General features: G+C 45.5%; 1 protein-coding gene across 6 annotated transcripts; it reads right to left on the minus strand.

The window, feature by feature from the left end:
- DKKL1 (dickkopf like acrosomal protein 1) lies at positions 1 to 13,794 on the minus strand. 6 transcript variants are annotated; one of them, XM_083471987.1, is made up of 8 exons: positions 13,772 to 13,794; positions 11,541 to 11,718; positions 9,691 to 9,825; positions 8,310 to 8,408; positions 3,034 to 3,129; positions 2,392 to 2,539; positions 1,323 to 1,485; positions 1 to 508 (listed from the first exon to the last, which is right to left on the minus strand). In XM_083471987.1, the coding sequence occupies exons 2-8, from the start codon at positions 11,676 to 11,678 to the stop codon at positions 166 to 168; spliced, it is 1,122 nt and encodes a 373-aa protein (XP_083328113.1). In that variant the 5' UTR covers positions 11,679 to 11,718; positions 13,772 to 13,794; the 3' UTR covers positions 1 to 165. The 6 variants fall into 6 exon arrangements, with proteins under 6 accessions (XP_083328113.1, XP_083328112.1, XP_083328110.1 ...); XM_083471986.1 differs by lacking the exon at positions 13,772 to 13,794 and adding an exon at positions 13,477 to 13,633; XM_083471984.1 differs by lacking the exon at positions 13,772 to 13,794 and adding an exon at positions 12,736 to 12,964 and having other exon boundaries at positions 3,034 to 3,126.
- Between the last annotated feature and the right edge of the window lie 1,637 nt (positions 13,795 to 15,431).

A 15,431-nucleotide genomic window follows, 5' to 3' on the forward strand; every position in this document is an offset into this window, starting at 1 on the left:
TGGTGTGAATGATTTAATTAACAAAAACTTTTTTTTTGCTAAATGGAATCTAGAAATAAGTGGATTATGAGGGAAAGTACAGAGATTAAGACGATAAGCATAAAAAGGGTTGTGAGCATTGAAGAGTAACAAGCTATGTAAATTATGGGCCAAAACCAATGGTAATTAGTAAAAGCCAGGCCCAATGTACTGCCCCATTTCATTTGCCAATTGCTTGAGTTCCTGGAAATCTGCTTGTTTGGGATCAGCCATATCTTCCTCCCATGGCAACTGCCTTTTCTCGTCATAGTCTTCACTGAGCCCCTTTGGTTGGCCAATATCTTCCAAGGAATAAGGAGATCTGGGCAGATTGACTAATGCTAGTTGGCCATCTTGCACAGAGTCATCGTAATAAGCATCCTCTTTGTCACGACGCATCAGGATTGGCTGGTAGAAAGAGAGCTGTTGGTCTGGTCTACTAATATCCACACTGTTCTCCGGATTTTCACATGTTGAAACTGTTGTATATCTAGGAGAGAAAGCAACCGATTGGCAAGACTGAATGAGTGTCTCTCATATATATATATATATATATATATATATATATATATGCACACACACAATATATTTATACACACAGTGCTTTTTTCTAAAAAAAAATGTTTAGGGATACACTCATTTTCCTACTCATATTGAAATACAGCCCCTCAATGAGGCCAAACTTAGATTCACAAAATGTTTAGGGGTATGCGTACCCCTGCATCCCCCAGAAAAAAGCACTGAGCAGGCACCCCCCACACACACACACACTGTACTTTTCTGTGTTTAAGATTAGGTTTTTTTACTTTAAAATTATGTGAAAAACTCTGGGTCATCTTATACACAGGGCAAATTCCCCCGTTTTCTTAAATTGGAGTCCCAAAAAATAGGAGGCGTCTTATACATGGGGGCGTCTTATACATGAAAAAATACCGGGGGGTATCATCCCAGTCCAATCAACATTAATTGCATCTTGCAGAGTATCCTGAAACAATACGTAGAGCAAATGCAATAATATAAGACTTCATTTATTTTATCTTAAATCAGTCTTGCAAAACAGAGTACAATTTTATTAGCACATGGTTATTGGGGTATTATTATTGTAATCAATTAGTAAATTAATTGTCTTAATGTGATGTACAATAAAAATCAAAACAAAAAAACAAAATCCAACCTAGTTAAAAATGCAAGAAACAGCAGATAGACTTAAAACAAAACGAAAACAATGCAAAACAGACAGTTGCAGCTACTTTAGTTGCAGCTTTCTCTTGTGAAGAATTCTACAGAGACAGAATCCTCTTTACCTTTTAGCTCTGCACTTCAGCCCTTGGGCACATGGGCAATACTGGCTAGGTCTGGGAAAGGCTGTGAGGCTGCCCCAACCCATCAGTCCAAAGAGGGAACTGGTGGGAATCTGGCATACTTCCCCTTCCTTTGGATAAGGAGTGCAGACTGGGAACGAGAGAGCTGTGTTGGAGATAGGACAGAGATTATAAAGGATTATGTGAAGAAAATCCATAAAGTAAAATCTGCCTGGAATATCTTCTATACAATATACACTGGATTGGTTCACACGTAACGCTAAGACAAACTATGTCGTGGCATGAATGAGCTACTATACTGGTGCACATTTAGAAAAATTCAGCCGCTTAGCTCCTCTCCTTGTGAGCTAAACCATAGTTAGCCTCTTAGCATTATGTGCAAATCCAGTCTTGTGGTTTGTTTCAGTAGCCCAAACCAAACACAAGCTATAACCAATACCTACTCTTGGCTTACTGATTGTGATAATGAGGACAGGGGTTATATCAGGACCATGGTGTGAGAGGCAAAGATTAACTGTCTCTCCATGTGCACCGTGGTCTCAGTCTGGATTATAGTTCCCAGGAATTGGTAAAAATGTAAAGGGACCCCTGACCATTAGGTCCAGTCGTGACCGACTCTGGGGTTGCGGCACTCATCTCGCTTTATTGGCCGAGGGAGCCGGCGTACAGCTTCCGGGTCATGTGGCCAGCATGACTAGGCTGCTTCTGGCGAACCAGAGCAGTGCACCCGTTGAAGCGGTACCTATTTATCTACTTGCACTTTGACATGCTTTCGAACTGCTAGGTTGGCAGGAGCAGGGACCTAACAACGGGAGCTCACCCTGTCACGGGGATTGGAAGCGGCAACCTTCTGATCGGCAAGTTCTAGGCTCTGTGCTTTAACTCACAGCGCCACCCGTGTCCCATACCAGGAATTGGTACTTTCAGTTTAAAAGCTTTCACACAACTCCAAGTAAAGCAGTCAACATCACAAAATATGAGCAGACCAAATCCGAGGGAGGGGGAAACAGATTATCACGCCGGAAGCATGAGTACATAAAAACCATCTTACAGTTGCTGGTGGTGCAACACAGCCCCTGAGCACACTTGTCCTGGCGTGGGTCACATCTTGTTCCGCTCTCACCACGGCTCACACCTTTTGCACACCTGCCCCACACACAGAGGTATCCCAGACAGCATTCCCTGTCCTTCCTGCATATCTAGGAGACAAAGCATGATGATGACACAGCATTTATTCTTTGAAGCTCAAAACTAGAAAATTCATTTAAAATACAAAGGCACTACCAGTGAAAAGACCCTGCCTAATTTTATTTATTCAGGATATGCTACTCAAAAGGCCAGCTTATGTGTTTGCATTTCAAAATAGGAGCAGACCAATACCAAAATTGCACAGGACCAAGGCCCTTTTCTCTCTTTTTCTGATACCCTTTTTTTCTTTCTCGCTCTTGCTCTCTTCCTGGCCAGCAGGCTGTCTGTCAGAGGAAGAGCAGATTCCTCTTGCCAGAGGCCTGAACTGATCGCATTCGAGAGCTTTTGAAATTAGGCAGAGGGCCACATGCAGACTAGGACTGTAGGTTGCCAGCACTCTTGTGGAAAGACTTTTGCTTTGGAGCCTCTTGTTTTAGAATACTCCCTTTCTGTGGTAGAAATATTTTCCAGGAACAATTCTGGCAGCAAAGTTGGGTGTACTCACTGTATTCTTGACCTTACACTGCTGGCACCGGGAAGCAAGGAAGGACTTAAAGCAGAACTGGTCCTTTTGGCAGTCACTGTCACTCACACATTCCTGCTGGAGAGGAAGGACATATTTAAAAAGGGCTACAAGACCATTGCACTAGCAAGTTCCCTATTTCGTTGCTGGGTAATGGCTGAATTTAAGACTGCAGTTGGCTTCTGTGGAGCATCTTAGCTGGCTACTAGGATGGGACTTCTCCCTACCACAGCTCAAACCTGTAAGTTTCCCATAGATTGCTCTACATGTAAAGGTAAAGGGACCCCTGACCATTAGGTCCAGTCGTGACCAACTCTGGGGTTGCGGCGCTCATCTCGCTTTATTGGCCGAGGGAGCCGGCGAACAGCTTCCGGGTCATGTGGCCAGCATGACTAAGCCTCTTCTGGCGAACCAGAGCAGCACATGGAAACGCCGTTTACCTTCCCACCGAAGCAGTACTTATTTATCTACTTGCACTTTGATGTGCTTTCAAACTGCTAGGTGGGCAGGGACCGAGCAACGACAGCTCACCCCGTCACAGGGATTCGAACTGCCGACCTTCTGATCGGCAAGTCCTAGGCTCTGTGGTTTAACCCACAGCAGCACCCGCGTCCCACACCAGAATATAAACAGCTCCATTTCCCATGTATATTCCCAACTAGCATTGTATTCAGTCATAGGGAATTTAACTGTGCGCTTAAGCACGGGCTCCAAGCTCTCCCATTCCTTGCTTCCCTTGAACTAGGACAAGGGTGGGGGAACTTTTTTCAGCCCAAGGGCCACATTCCCTTCTGGGCAGCCTTCCAGGGGCCACATGCCAGGGGTGGGGTCAACAGCGGTGACTTGCAAAGGCCAGATTCCTATACAACCTGCATCCAGGGAAGCAAGGACCGTAGTTCAAGGGCACATCTTCTGAGGCTGGCATAAGCATTCAAGAAGGTTGTGGAGCAGAGCTGGTGAACTCATAGGGAGGGTGTGCAGCCTACAGAAAGTCCTGATGGCTATTTAATGAGGCCTGTGGGGTCACATTTGGTCGCCAGCCTGAGCTTCACTGCTCCTGGACTAGGAGAAGCTCTGCTGCAGGCCTTCATCAAGAACCCTGCTAGAGAACTGTATAGAAACCTATTGATAAAGCTTTTAATGTTACCAACACTTGTGTGGAACTTGGAGCCAGTGTGGTGTAGTGGTTAGAGTGCTGGAATAGGACCCAGGAGACCAGGGTTCAAATCCCCACTCGGCCATGAAACTCACACTGAGTGACCATGGGCCAGTCACAGTCTTTCTACCTCACAGGGATGTTGTGAGGATAAAATTGGGAGGAAGAGAACCAAGTATGCCGGTGTTATGTACTGAAGTTCTCACCCTGGGCCAGCAGGGGGATACTGTAGATAGTTATGCAAATGAAGGATCGAAAAGTGTATGCAAATGAAGGATCGAAAAGAGACATTCAGTGATTGGATAGTTTTAGAAAATGGCAACAGTTGCATTGTTCTGGAGCTCTATATAAGCAGGCTGACTGAGCTCCTCAGCCTAGTTCTGTTCTGGCATCTGAATAAAGAAGAGCTGTTTAAAGAATCGCTGTGTCGTCTGACATGTTCGCCCACAACTTAACAGCCACCTTGAGCTCCTTGGAGGGGGGTATAAATGTAATAAATAAAGAAAACAAAAACACAGCAGCCCCAAGAGGCTATCTCGTCACCTCTCCCACCTCATGGAAGAATTCAGATCAGACAAAAAGAAAGCACCCACACAAGCAGTGCTTGGAGCACATGAAAGACAGTCAGAAAATTGCAAATAAACACCAGCTGTTTTGCCTTACATGCCACAAATTCTCCTGCAAACAACCTCAGTTTGGAAGCGACATTTCTAGTGCACAGACGTTTGTCTTAAAATGTTTGTGCCATTTATCTCCACAAGAATCCTTCACAGGTGTGGCGAACACAGGATGCTGAGTGTCGCCTTCCAATGTACAGCACCCGTTTCGAGAATTGTTTCAATTCTTACTCTTACATACAGTACACACACACATAAAGCACAGCTGGAAAATACCGTAGTTTTAAGTATGGTCTGGTATGACAGTCAGATGCATAACGATCTCTTGGTGGTTTGATGTTTTTTCTTCAAAAAGTAGACTTAATGTGGGAAACCTCTTTTAGTTCAGGTTTCCTTTTTCGATGCAAGTGTGTAACCTGTTCAATTTGAAAGGAAGAGTGAAGTGCCAGATAAAACCTCAGAAATTCATTTGGGTGAGTGATTTCCAATGGATGGGGTGTCAGTGCCCTGCGTAGGTTTCTGCCTCTCCCCATCATTAATGCACAGAAACGTATGGCTTATTTGTTGTTTTGTAATTTATTCCAGTCGCAGAGTACAGCTTTTCTTGGTACGGAACTATATAGTGAGCCAAGAACAAGGTTGCTGTTGAAGCGGCTAGTCATATACTGAGTTTTCAGATTTTAACAAGAATTTGCTTCCTGTTATCAGATTAACAAGTTGCTCTACTCTGTCTCAAGCAGGGCGGAATTTTGTTCTTGTTTATTTTCTCTCTCGTGTTTTTCTGTAAAAACAATAACAAAAATGATTTAATTTTTATTGTTTTTACAGGGGGGGAATACAAAAGAGCGTGGTGCTGATAGCACCAAGGTCACAGGTTTGATCCCCATATGGGACAGCTGCGTATTCCTGAATTGCAGGGGGTTGAGCTAGATGATCCTCAGGGTCCCTTCCAACTCTGTGATTCTATTGCATATGGAATATCTTTATTTAATGTTGAGCATCAATCAGCACAAATTTATTCAGTAGATTGCTGTTTCCTGGGCTGCTGACTATCCACTTTAACTCTATGTTTTAATCTATCTGGTCAGATACCAAATTTTGCTTTGTGTGGAAATGATTCTGCATATCTTTATTTGGAAATTTCATATATATTTGGGGATGTGATGTTTTATTCCATGTTATGAGGCCTTTTGATTATAGACAGTGAGCCTGAAACCAAGACTGATGGGGGGAAATGGGTTACCTTGGCACAGAACTTTGAATGTCCCAGCACAGACATATCTAACTTACAGGCCAGGTTTTAGGTCTAACCAACCATTCCCTAGCCTGCTACAAGAAGAAAGTGCCAGAAAGGGGGGGGTGTATATATATTTCTCTCTTTTTTCCTTCCTCTCTGCACAGAGACGATTCCAGTCTGTTTTCTTAGAGCCAAATGTTGCTATTTCTGAACAGGGCTGGGCGTAATCAAAGAGGAGAGCAAAACTGAAGTAACCTGACGGGCCATTGATTTCAGTGGGGGAGTTGGGCTGCTCTCATTGAAACCAACAGGACAAACTGCTCACAGTTTGAGGGTGTAATATCGAACACTGCTGGTAATTACTATAGCTTGTAGGTCAGTGACAATATGACAGGTGTAAGAAGGATTATGGGAATTATTGGGGAAATAATAAGAAGTATACTCCCTTGCTACCAGCTATGCGTGGGGTGGAACTGCTGTCACCTCTCTCTTACCCTTCAAATTCAACACCTACCTTTTCCATACTTACATCTGCACCATACATTTAAAGCACATGCCGCTCCCGATAAGAATCCCGTAAGCTGTAGTTTGTTAACAGCGCTGGGAATTGGACTCTGTGATAGGTAAACTACAGTTCCCAGAGTTCCTTGGGGGAAGCCATGTGCTTTAAACGTATAGTGTGGGTGTGGTGGTAGCAATGCTTAAGATCATTTCACAGCAGCCACCCATGTTTCTTCCCTCCCTGCGTTGTTTTCCCACTGCTGATTTTAAATTGTAAGCTCCTTGCAAGCAGAGACCTGTGTATGTTGCCCATGTGCACTGTTACATGCAGTGGTAGCACAGGAAGAGTTGCTGTTGTTGTTTTGAATCCCGGCCAGGATTCAGGAGGTTCTATCTGTGCTATTCTGTATCCGAGAACCTGATCCTATAATATTAACTTTAAAGAAGAAAAGACAGATACAAATTGCTCATTCTCAGGGTTTTGTTTTCAAAAGGAAAGATTTTTATTTCAAGAATTTGAGAGAAACTCTCTTCTCCTTTTGAAGGATTCTCTCCCCAGCCTGCCACCCTGTGGATGTGAAAGAGGAAATACTGTAGCTAGGAAACCAGAGACATTCTCTGCTGCCCAGGCAAATTAGAGGTTTCCCTCCTGCCTTATATTTTCCGCCAGAAGAAAAGGAAATGATGCTTTCGTGGAAGGAGCTTGCGGTTTGGGGTGACAGGCAGGGCCTTCTTCTTGATGGGGTGGGGGGCTGTCAAAAGCCCATTCCGAATGGCCAGCAGCCTGTGCCTCCTGTCAGTGGCCGGCTCTTCCTTTTCCCAGTTGGCTTCGGGGATGGGCTTGCTCTTAAGGTGCTGGGGCAAGCGGAAGATTAGAAAGGTCAGCCTAGGCCTAGGCTGGGGTGGGCCCAGCTTGAGGAATCTGAGCCCAGTGCTCTCTCTGTCTGCCTCAGCGCCATTTTCTTCCTGACTAGCCACTGGATTTTTCTCCTGGAAAGATACAGATAAAATGCAACCAGGGTGAGGATATTACCTCAGTGGTTTGTGGGAATCAGCCTGAGAAGGACTTTATGCTTAGAATGAGAAGTTGGGAGGGTTTCCAAGCTGGGGGTCCACATTCTTTTACCCCCTCCAGGAGAGAAGATGGGGTCAGAGGAAGAGGAATTCCTGGGATAGGGAAAAGACCCATCTACGGGAATAGGGAGAAAGAGGGGGCAACCTGTGGCCCTCCAGATGTTGCTGGGCTCCGCCTCCTATCATCCCCTGACCCCTGATGAGGGCAACAATATCCAGAGGACCAGAAGTTCACCCATCCCTCCTTTTGGGGAAAGCAGAGGTTACACTAGTCTAACAAGGTTTATTGGCCATGATAGTTGAACTGAACTGAACTGGCAATATCAAATGCTGGGGAACAGATAGCACAGGGCAACTGCAGCCTTCCATCCCTACTTACAAACTTCCCAGCGTAAAAACCCACCTGTGTAGATCAGGCTAGTTTCTACCCCTCCCTAGTCTCTATCCAGGGAACTGAGAGGCATGATCAGAGTTCTAAGACATATTCAAGCCCGGCATAGATATGCAAGGGGGATATGAAGTATGCCTGCAGAAGGAGAGAGGTCTAAAGACCAGACAGAGAGGCCTGGAGGGATGCATCTAGACTCTTGCCACACACACCAAGTCACACGCAACCAAAAAATTAGCTGAGGAAAGGTGACTGGGCTTGTTACCCTCCTGAGCGTGCACTGACCTCATCCTCTTCCTCCTCCTCTGGGCGGGCATCTTCCTGTTCAATAGAAGTCACCGTTTTCTCTGAAAACACCATCTCTCCTGTACGGTTATCAGTCATCTGCATATTTTGAGAGAACAACATTAAGATTGCATGGGAGAGACAGAACAAGTGAAGAAGCCTCCTTACTTTTAAACATTTGTGAGGCAGCAGCATGGTTGACGGCAGAAACATCCTCATGGCCAAGGCTCCACAGAGCTATGGGGACAGTTGACTTGGCTTCACAGGGGCAAGGGGGTGTCCTCAAGTGCCTGCACGAGACTTGCAACCCCCTTAGGAAAGAGGTGGAGAGCCTATGCCTGTCCCGTCAGCCCAAGACAACATGGCCAGGGGTCATGGATTATGGGAGTTGTAGTCTAGCAACACCTGGAGAGCGCCCTTATTCCCCTCACAGAGCTGTGGTTCTCAACGTGGCTCAACAGTAAGTTCCTCTGCCCAGGGAACTCTGGGAATTGTAGCTCTGTGAGGGCAACGGAGGTCTCCTAACAGTGCTCAGCACCCCTTAACAAACTATACTTTCCAGGAATCTTTGGAGGAAGCTATAATAATAATAATAATAATAATAATAATAATAATAATAATAATAATAAATCTGGCTGGGTTTCCCCAGCCACTCTGGGTGGCTTCCAACAAAGATTAAAAATACGGTACATCAAAATGTCACACATTAAAAACTTCCCTGAACAGCGCTGCCTGTTTAAAGATGCATGTACAGTGCTGATGGGGCCCTACTCAGATTACACCCATGGAAACTAATGAATCCAAGTTAGTCATATCCATTAACTTCAGTTGGTCTGCTAGCATGGGACAGAACCCATAGTCTCCAAACAGCATGCACCAGATTATAATACCAATGGTGGACTGTGGGAGGGAAAGAATACATGGGAAAAGATTATTCCATGGCTTTGTTGGGATGGCTGGTTGCTTGAGTTGCAATATATACATCGAGAGCCATTTGTCAGAAGGGGTGAAAGCTGACAGGAAACATGAACTTGCTTCAAGAACCATGTCAAGGTTCAGCCTTGCCAGATAAGCAACTGGGAGTCCAGGACCTAAGATCTATTCCAGGCTGGCCAAAGGGGTTCTGCTGACTGTGGCTGATCATCTAAGCCGCCCTCTGCTGCCTTGTGCATATATTTTATATGTTACTGACAAAATGCCTTTTTAGTCTAGAATTTGATGTCCCCAAATGGCTACCCAACGATAGGGACGGCCTGGACACCACCAGCTACATTGATCAGAACTTGCATCCCCAGGTATTGAGTTGCCAGCCAGTGAGGTAAGCTGAGCTTAGCTATCCATGGTTCTTCATTTTGGTTTTGGTTTTCAATAGCTCACTCACTTTGCTGATTTCACGGTGGCTGTAGACAGTGGCATTCCCCACTTTCCGTTGGTGCTTCTCCTCGTTGTGATAGTTTGAGGGCAGCTTGCTGATATCCACAGAGGGCTCAAGCTGGTCTTTCCCCAGCACGTCCTCCTACACAAGAGACAAAAACGGATCATTATACCGTGTAGGGAAAGGAGACAGAGGGACCCACTAGATGAACTGTTTATTGTGTATCCTGATTCTCTTGGACAAAACTTACACAGAGGTTAGATTATGCACAGTCTTTATTTAACATTCATTTTTATTTGTTTGCAGGGAGGTTATACAACAGTGAGCATTAGTGCTGCATTCATTCCAATTCGCTTTTGGAGTGTTTGAGTGTTTTATCCTTTCCGCTCATTTCCTCATCACTTTCCTAGCCACAAAAAAGTCAATTTCTTTTTCAAAGTGAATTTCATTTGCACTTCAATTGTGCAAACCTAAACTCTGAGGAATAATAATAAACATAAGTTTGTTTTCTTATTAGTCTTCTGTTTATTTTTGAAATAAATAAATAACAATGTGGTTTTTTTAAAAAAAAGAAAATTTGAGGAACAGCAACCAAGAATGCTAGCCTTAATGGTTCGTAGTTGGTCAATTTCATCAAAGGATACTTTCAGATGAGAGATCTCTCTCAAGTATGGCTGGCCAGACACCACTTAACTGTTTAACTGCCAAGGCCCAAGATGTCTAGCAGAATCCTCAGTGCCTGCAGGTGAGAACCCTCCCCTTTCCGCAGCTTCTAAGAATTCTCATGGAGGAAAACAATAAACAGGTCAGTGTGATTTCTGCAGCAAGGCAGAAACAATTTAGATTTAAACTTGAAGTTTCAGCCTGGAAATTAACTGAAATTAACCATTACAGTACAAGACAAGATGCCACACCCACAAAATGCTCACAAGCTGTTGTGCTGTCAGGGCAGGACTTTGATGCAGACTTCTATAAGACCACCGAGTCTGAAATTGCTCACAAGAGTAGATTTAATAGGTTTATTATGCCAGCACAAAGTATTAATTTCAGCATTCAAATTTCAAAGCAGAAATTAAGGATTGTGCTTTCCAAATATGTAGAATTAGGCATTCTTAACCCCCAAACCCCAGCTTTTGAACCTAAAAATCATGAGAAATTTGCTTGTGAACCTCTGAGAAATCAACATTTTACATTCCCAAAGGCTGGGAATTGATACTATTCTAAATTCCCATAATGTAATTAGCACTGGAACACTTTCTCATCCACCTCCAGGGGAAAGCACACACCCAAACAAACATTAACTGTGAGCACATCATTCATTTAAAGCACACGACTTGCCCCAGAGAATCCTGGGAACTGTAGTTTACTCCCACAGAGCCACCATTTCCAGCACCACCAATAATACACTATAGTTCCCAGGACTCCCCCCACCCCAGCCTTTCTGGAGAAGGAAAATGTGTTTTAAATGTATTGTGCGTATGCAACCTGAGTGCATCATGAGCAAGAAAAAGAATGAGCGGGTTGTGGGGAATTAGACGATAATGAGAACGAGATGGAGAAAAGTTATTCAAGATCTTCCTTGGGCTTTAAATGTAAAGGATGGGCAGTTTCCCTCTAGAATTCCTAGATGCTGTGCAGTGTTTACTGCAGCCTCCGCCAACCTGGGGCTGGTGGGAGTCGCAGACCAAATCAGCCAGAGGATACCAGGATTATTGCAAGAATCCTCCCTTTAAAAAAACCCAACTCATTACAGATGTTCACAGAGCATCTAAAGCATCCCTTCTATTATGTGGGATGGGTGTGTGTGGATCTGATGCTCCCTCTCTCCCTCTCTCATCATCATCATCATCCCTTACCCGGCTCTGCTCAAAGATGTTGCGAAACTCCTTGAAGAGCCTCTCCACGCTGGGGGGCAGGAAGGCAGCAGATGCCGTGGTCCTTCCTTGCATCAGAGCTGTCAGGCACCAGAATCCCCATACCAGCGGCAGCAGCATCTTGGGCCGATCCCTGATTCTGTCGCTGCCAGAGCCAGACCTGCGCAAAAGGGAGAAGCAGGAAAGGGGAAATATCGGAGAGAGAGGAGCTAACCCAGCAGGCACCGCCCCTGCCGGCTATTCTCAAGACCCTCCTCTCCTGCACTCAGGCATCCACCCAGCCCCACAACCCTTCGTCCCTTTGCTCTGCTCCAGAACAACCCACATGGACCAGTGCTTAGAGGCCCAAAGGGACAGAGGCCTTTCCCCCCCAAATCCCAGGAAAACCGAGTGGAAAAAAAGCAAGGATGGGGTGCTTTGGGGCTCCCAAGGGCTGTGGGTCAGGCCAGAGCACGTGCTGTGCGTGCAGAAGGTCCCTGGCTCAATCCCTGGCATCACCAGGTGTCGGAAACCCTGCAGGGGAGCTGCCAGTCAGTGCAGTAAACACTGAGGGTAGATCCACACCATATACAGTGGTACCTCGGGTTAAGAACTTAATTCGTTCTGGAGGTCTGTTCTTAACCTGAAACTGTTCTTAACCTGAAGCACCACTTTAGCTAATGGGGCCTCCCGCTGCCGCCGCACAATTTCTGTTCTCATCCTGAAGCAAGTATTTCTGGGTTAGCAGAGTCTGTAACCTGAAGCATATGTAACCTGAAGCGTATGTAACCCGAGGTACCACTGTATTTAACACGCATTTAAAGAACATGATTTCCCCCCATGACTCCTGGGAGCTGTAGCTACCATTCTCATAGAGCAACAATTCCCAGCGCCCTTAACAAACTACAGTTCCCAAGATGATTGGGGGGTGTGTGTTTTAAATGTATGGTGTAGATCTGCCCTAAGGTGGTGGCACCAAAAGACAGACTAAGCGTGTTCCAGCGGAGGGTGGTCCATGAGGAAAAACAGGGCTCTCAAATTTCAGCAAGGAAATACAGTACTAAAATTTGCCCCCCCCCCCACCTCTCTCACTCCATTTACATCATTATTGTGGTGGCCCCCCTCCCCATGGCACCAGTCTCCAGCACAGCCCCTAAAACCACCTCTGATATTGGCCTGCCACCCTCCTCGCACCCACCCCTTCTCGGCACCCACACCCTTCGGGGTCAGACACCCCTCTGCCCCACACAGAGGCTGCAGCCCACCTCTTCTTAACCCCCTCGATTCACTAGCCAGCCTGTAACTAAGCAGAACTCCCTGTCGGTCAGTTTCTGACAGGCCCATTTGAAAAAAGGTTCCGGTTCCAGAATGTGCCAGCTTTGCCTGACATCTGTCAGGGCAGAGCAGCTGTTTCTCCACACAGACCCATACAGTGTCTTTTTACAGCCTTCCCATAAGCTGCCATAGGCCCCTTGAAGGATTTAGAGGGCCTCACATCCATCACCCTATTTGCAATGTTTAGTTTGAGCTAGGGTTGACTCCAGAACATAACGTGAATCCCGGAGAGTTCAGCACTAGACGGAACATATGAAGTAACAATGAAGGACACTTCTGAGCATGTCAAGAGCGCTTTCCCCTCACTGTTCAGGAAACAGTCAGCCCCCACTGCAGAATATTAAGAAGCAAGGCTTTTAGGTCAGAAGGGCTGGCCTTCAAAGCCCGGGAAGGCAGCTGAAGGCTGCAATCCTAACTTCACTTACCTGGAAGTAAGCACCTCTGAATTCAATAGGTCTTACTTCTGAGTAGATATGGTTAGGATTGCACAAATGTCCACCTCAGTGTCTTCTCCCTCTGCCTCCAGTAATCCAAAGGACCAGATCCCCACATCTCTTTATCATTCACACATTTAAACCCAGCTGCTAAACCCAGCACAACTTACAAAAAAGGAAAAGCAGCACACAATAAAGGCCAAGATATTCAACATTAAAAGCACAGGACTGAAAGCAAACATCTTCGAAAGAGGACTTATGGAGATCCCTGCTGGATCAGCCCTAGGTCCATCTAGGCCACACACAGGGCCTGAAGGGCATATTGCTTGTAGACATAGAATTTCTATTAAGTCATAGTGGCCAATGGTGGTCATAGTGTGGTGGTTAAAGTGTTGGACTAGGACCTGGGAGACGAGCCCTGCACCTCACTGGGTGATCTTGGGACAGCCTCTCGGCCAAATTTACCTCACAGATTTCCAGTGGGCATCAAACAGAGCAGGAAGAGCTCTATGGCTGACTACACACCATACATGTAAATCATGTAAATCAATATCTTGGGAACTGTAGTTTCTCCCTCAGAACTACAAGTCCCAGCACCTTTAAATTACAATTCCCAGGGTTCTTTGGGGGAAGTAATGTTTAGAGTCAATCCTGACATACCCACACTTCCGCTTGTCCCATTGCTTTTCCCCGGGAGAACAGTGGCAATTTGTGTTTTATTTTGCTCCAATTTAGCACTGAAGTGGGAAAAGAGCAGGGCAAGGGGGAAATTGCTCGGATTCATGCCTAGAAAGTATGGGTTAAGCAGAAAGCGGTTCAAGCCCCTGCTTTCTAGGTAACAGGACAAGCGGAAATGTGGATGAGCTCAAGTAGTGCTATTAAAAACTCAGATAGCAACAGATCTTTGAAGAGCAGCATGCTGTTTATGGAGCTGGTGGAAGTTGTGGTCCAAAAAAACATCTGGAGGGCCCCAGACGGGGGAAGGTTGCTTTTAATTACTGTACCACTGTCATTTTCAATCTGTCTTCCTCAGAGACTTGAACTGGGTTGCTAACTAACCAGACAGAACCACTTTTCACAGCAGTGTGGTTTGCAGGTATTATTAGCTGGTGACAGTGTCCGCTAAGCAATCCCTTACTTAGCAAGTTAAGTACAGTGGTACCTTGGGTTACATACACTTCAGGTTACAGACGCTTCAGGTTACAGACTCCGCTAACCCAGAAATAGTACCTTGGGTTAAGAACTTTGCTTCAGGATGAGAACAGAAATTGTGCTCTGGCAGTGTGGCAGCAGCAGGAGGCCCCGTTAACTAAAGTGGTGCTTCAGGTTAAGAAGAGTTTCAGGTTAAGAACGGACCTCCGGAATGAATTAAGCACTTAACCCGAGGTACCACTGTATTATCACTTGCTAATAGCTGCAGAACAAGCTACCATTAAGAGCACAGGAGCAGGGTCCAGTAACAAAGTTGGCAACTGTAACCCTAAAGTCTTTTCCTGCAGGACACAGCCACAGCAGGGAGTTGAATGAATTGTTTAGAATCACTCTCTTAATATTTTGCACGGGGTGACAGCTAGACATCAGAAGAGCGGACAACACCCTGCACAACTGCATACTAGCATGCATCCCAGAATACTCCACAGTGTGGAGGTAGTGTAGCAGATATGCAGAGGTCCCTCCGCAAAAACAAAACAACAAAGAAAGTAAATCACAGATTAAAGTGTTTCCTGGGGGCAGAAGGTTTGGAACCCACTGTATAGCAGCCCTGTAATATAAACACTTTGATTCCTGTGACTGGTTCTCATGGCCAGGAAGCTACTTGCTTCCATAAGAACAATGGGTGCATTTCTGCCGTGTCACCATTAGGTGGTGACTTATGATTCCAGTGAAACTGACATGTACCGTATTGTCAAAAGTCCACCATGATTAGAAATCCAGGAAATGACTCTCCCTGCCTGGGAAGTGTGTGCATGTGTGTGAACTGGAGGGGGGGCGGGGGAGAGATTTCGTCATTCCGAACCCTCTCGCTAAATTCATATGGGAAATCAGAAGCCTAGGAGTAGAGCACAACCTTCTCTCCTCTGAAATAAAAAAATTAAGGTCTCATATATATAATAAATGTACCAAC

Source organism: Podarcis liolepis (genome assembly GCF_965112155.1).
Source record: "Podarcis liolepis genome assembly, chromosome: 13".
NCBI classification, from domain to species: domain Eukaryota; kingdom Metazoa; phylum Chordata; class Lepidosauria; order Squamata; family Lacertidae; genus Podarcis; species Podarcis liolepis.

What these genes read in the sequence shown, in the direction of transcription:
- DKKL1 (XM_083471983.1), bottom strand. Translation starts at nt 12,881, where the DNA reads ATGGGCCTGTCAGAAACTGACCGACAGGGAGTTCTGCTTAGTTACAGG. An exon ending in GGTGTGGGTGCCGAGAAGGG is followed by an intron (nt 11,719 to 12,735) that starts GTGGGTGCGAGG and finishes CCTTTTGCGCAG; the next exon opens with GTCTGGCTCTGGCAGCGACA. An exon ending in CTGAAGTGCAGAGCTAAAAG is followed by an intron (nt 509 to 1,322) that starts GTAAAGAGGATT and finishes TTTCTCTCCTAG; the next exon opens with ATATACAACAGTTTCAACAT.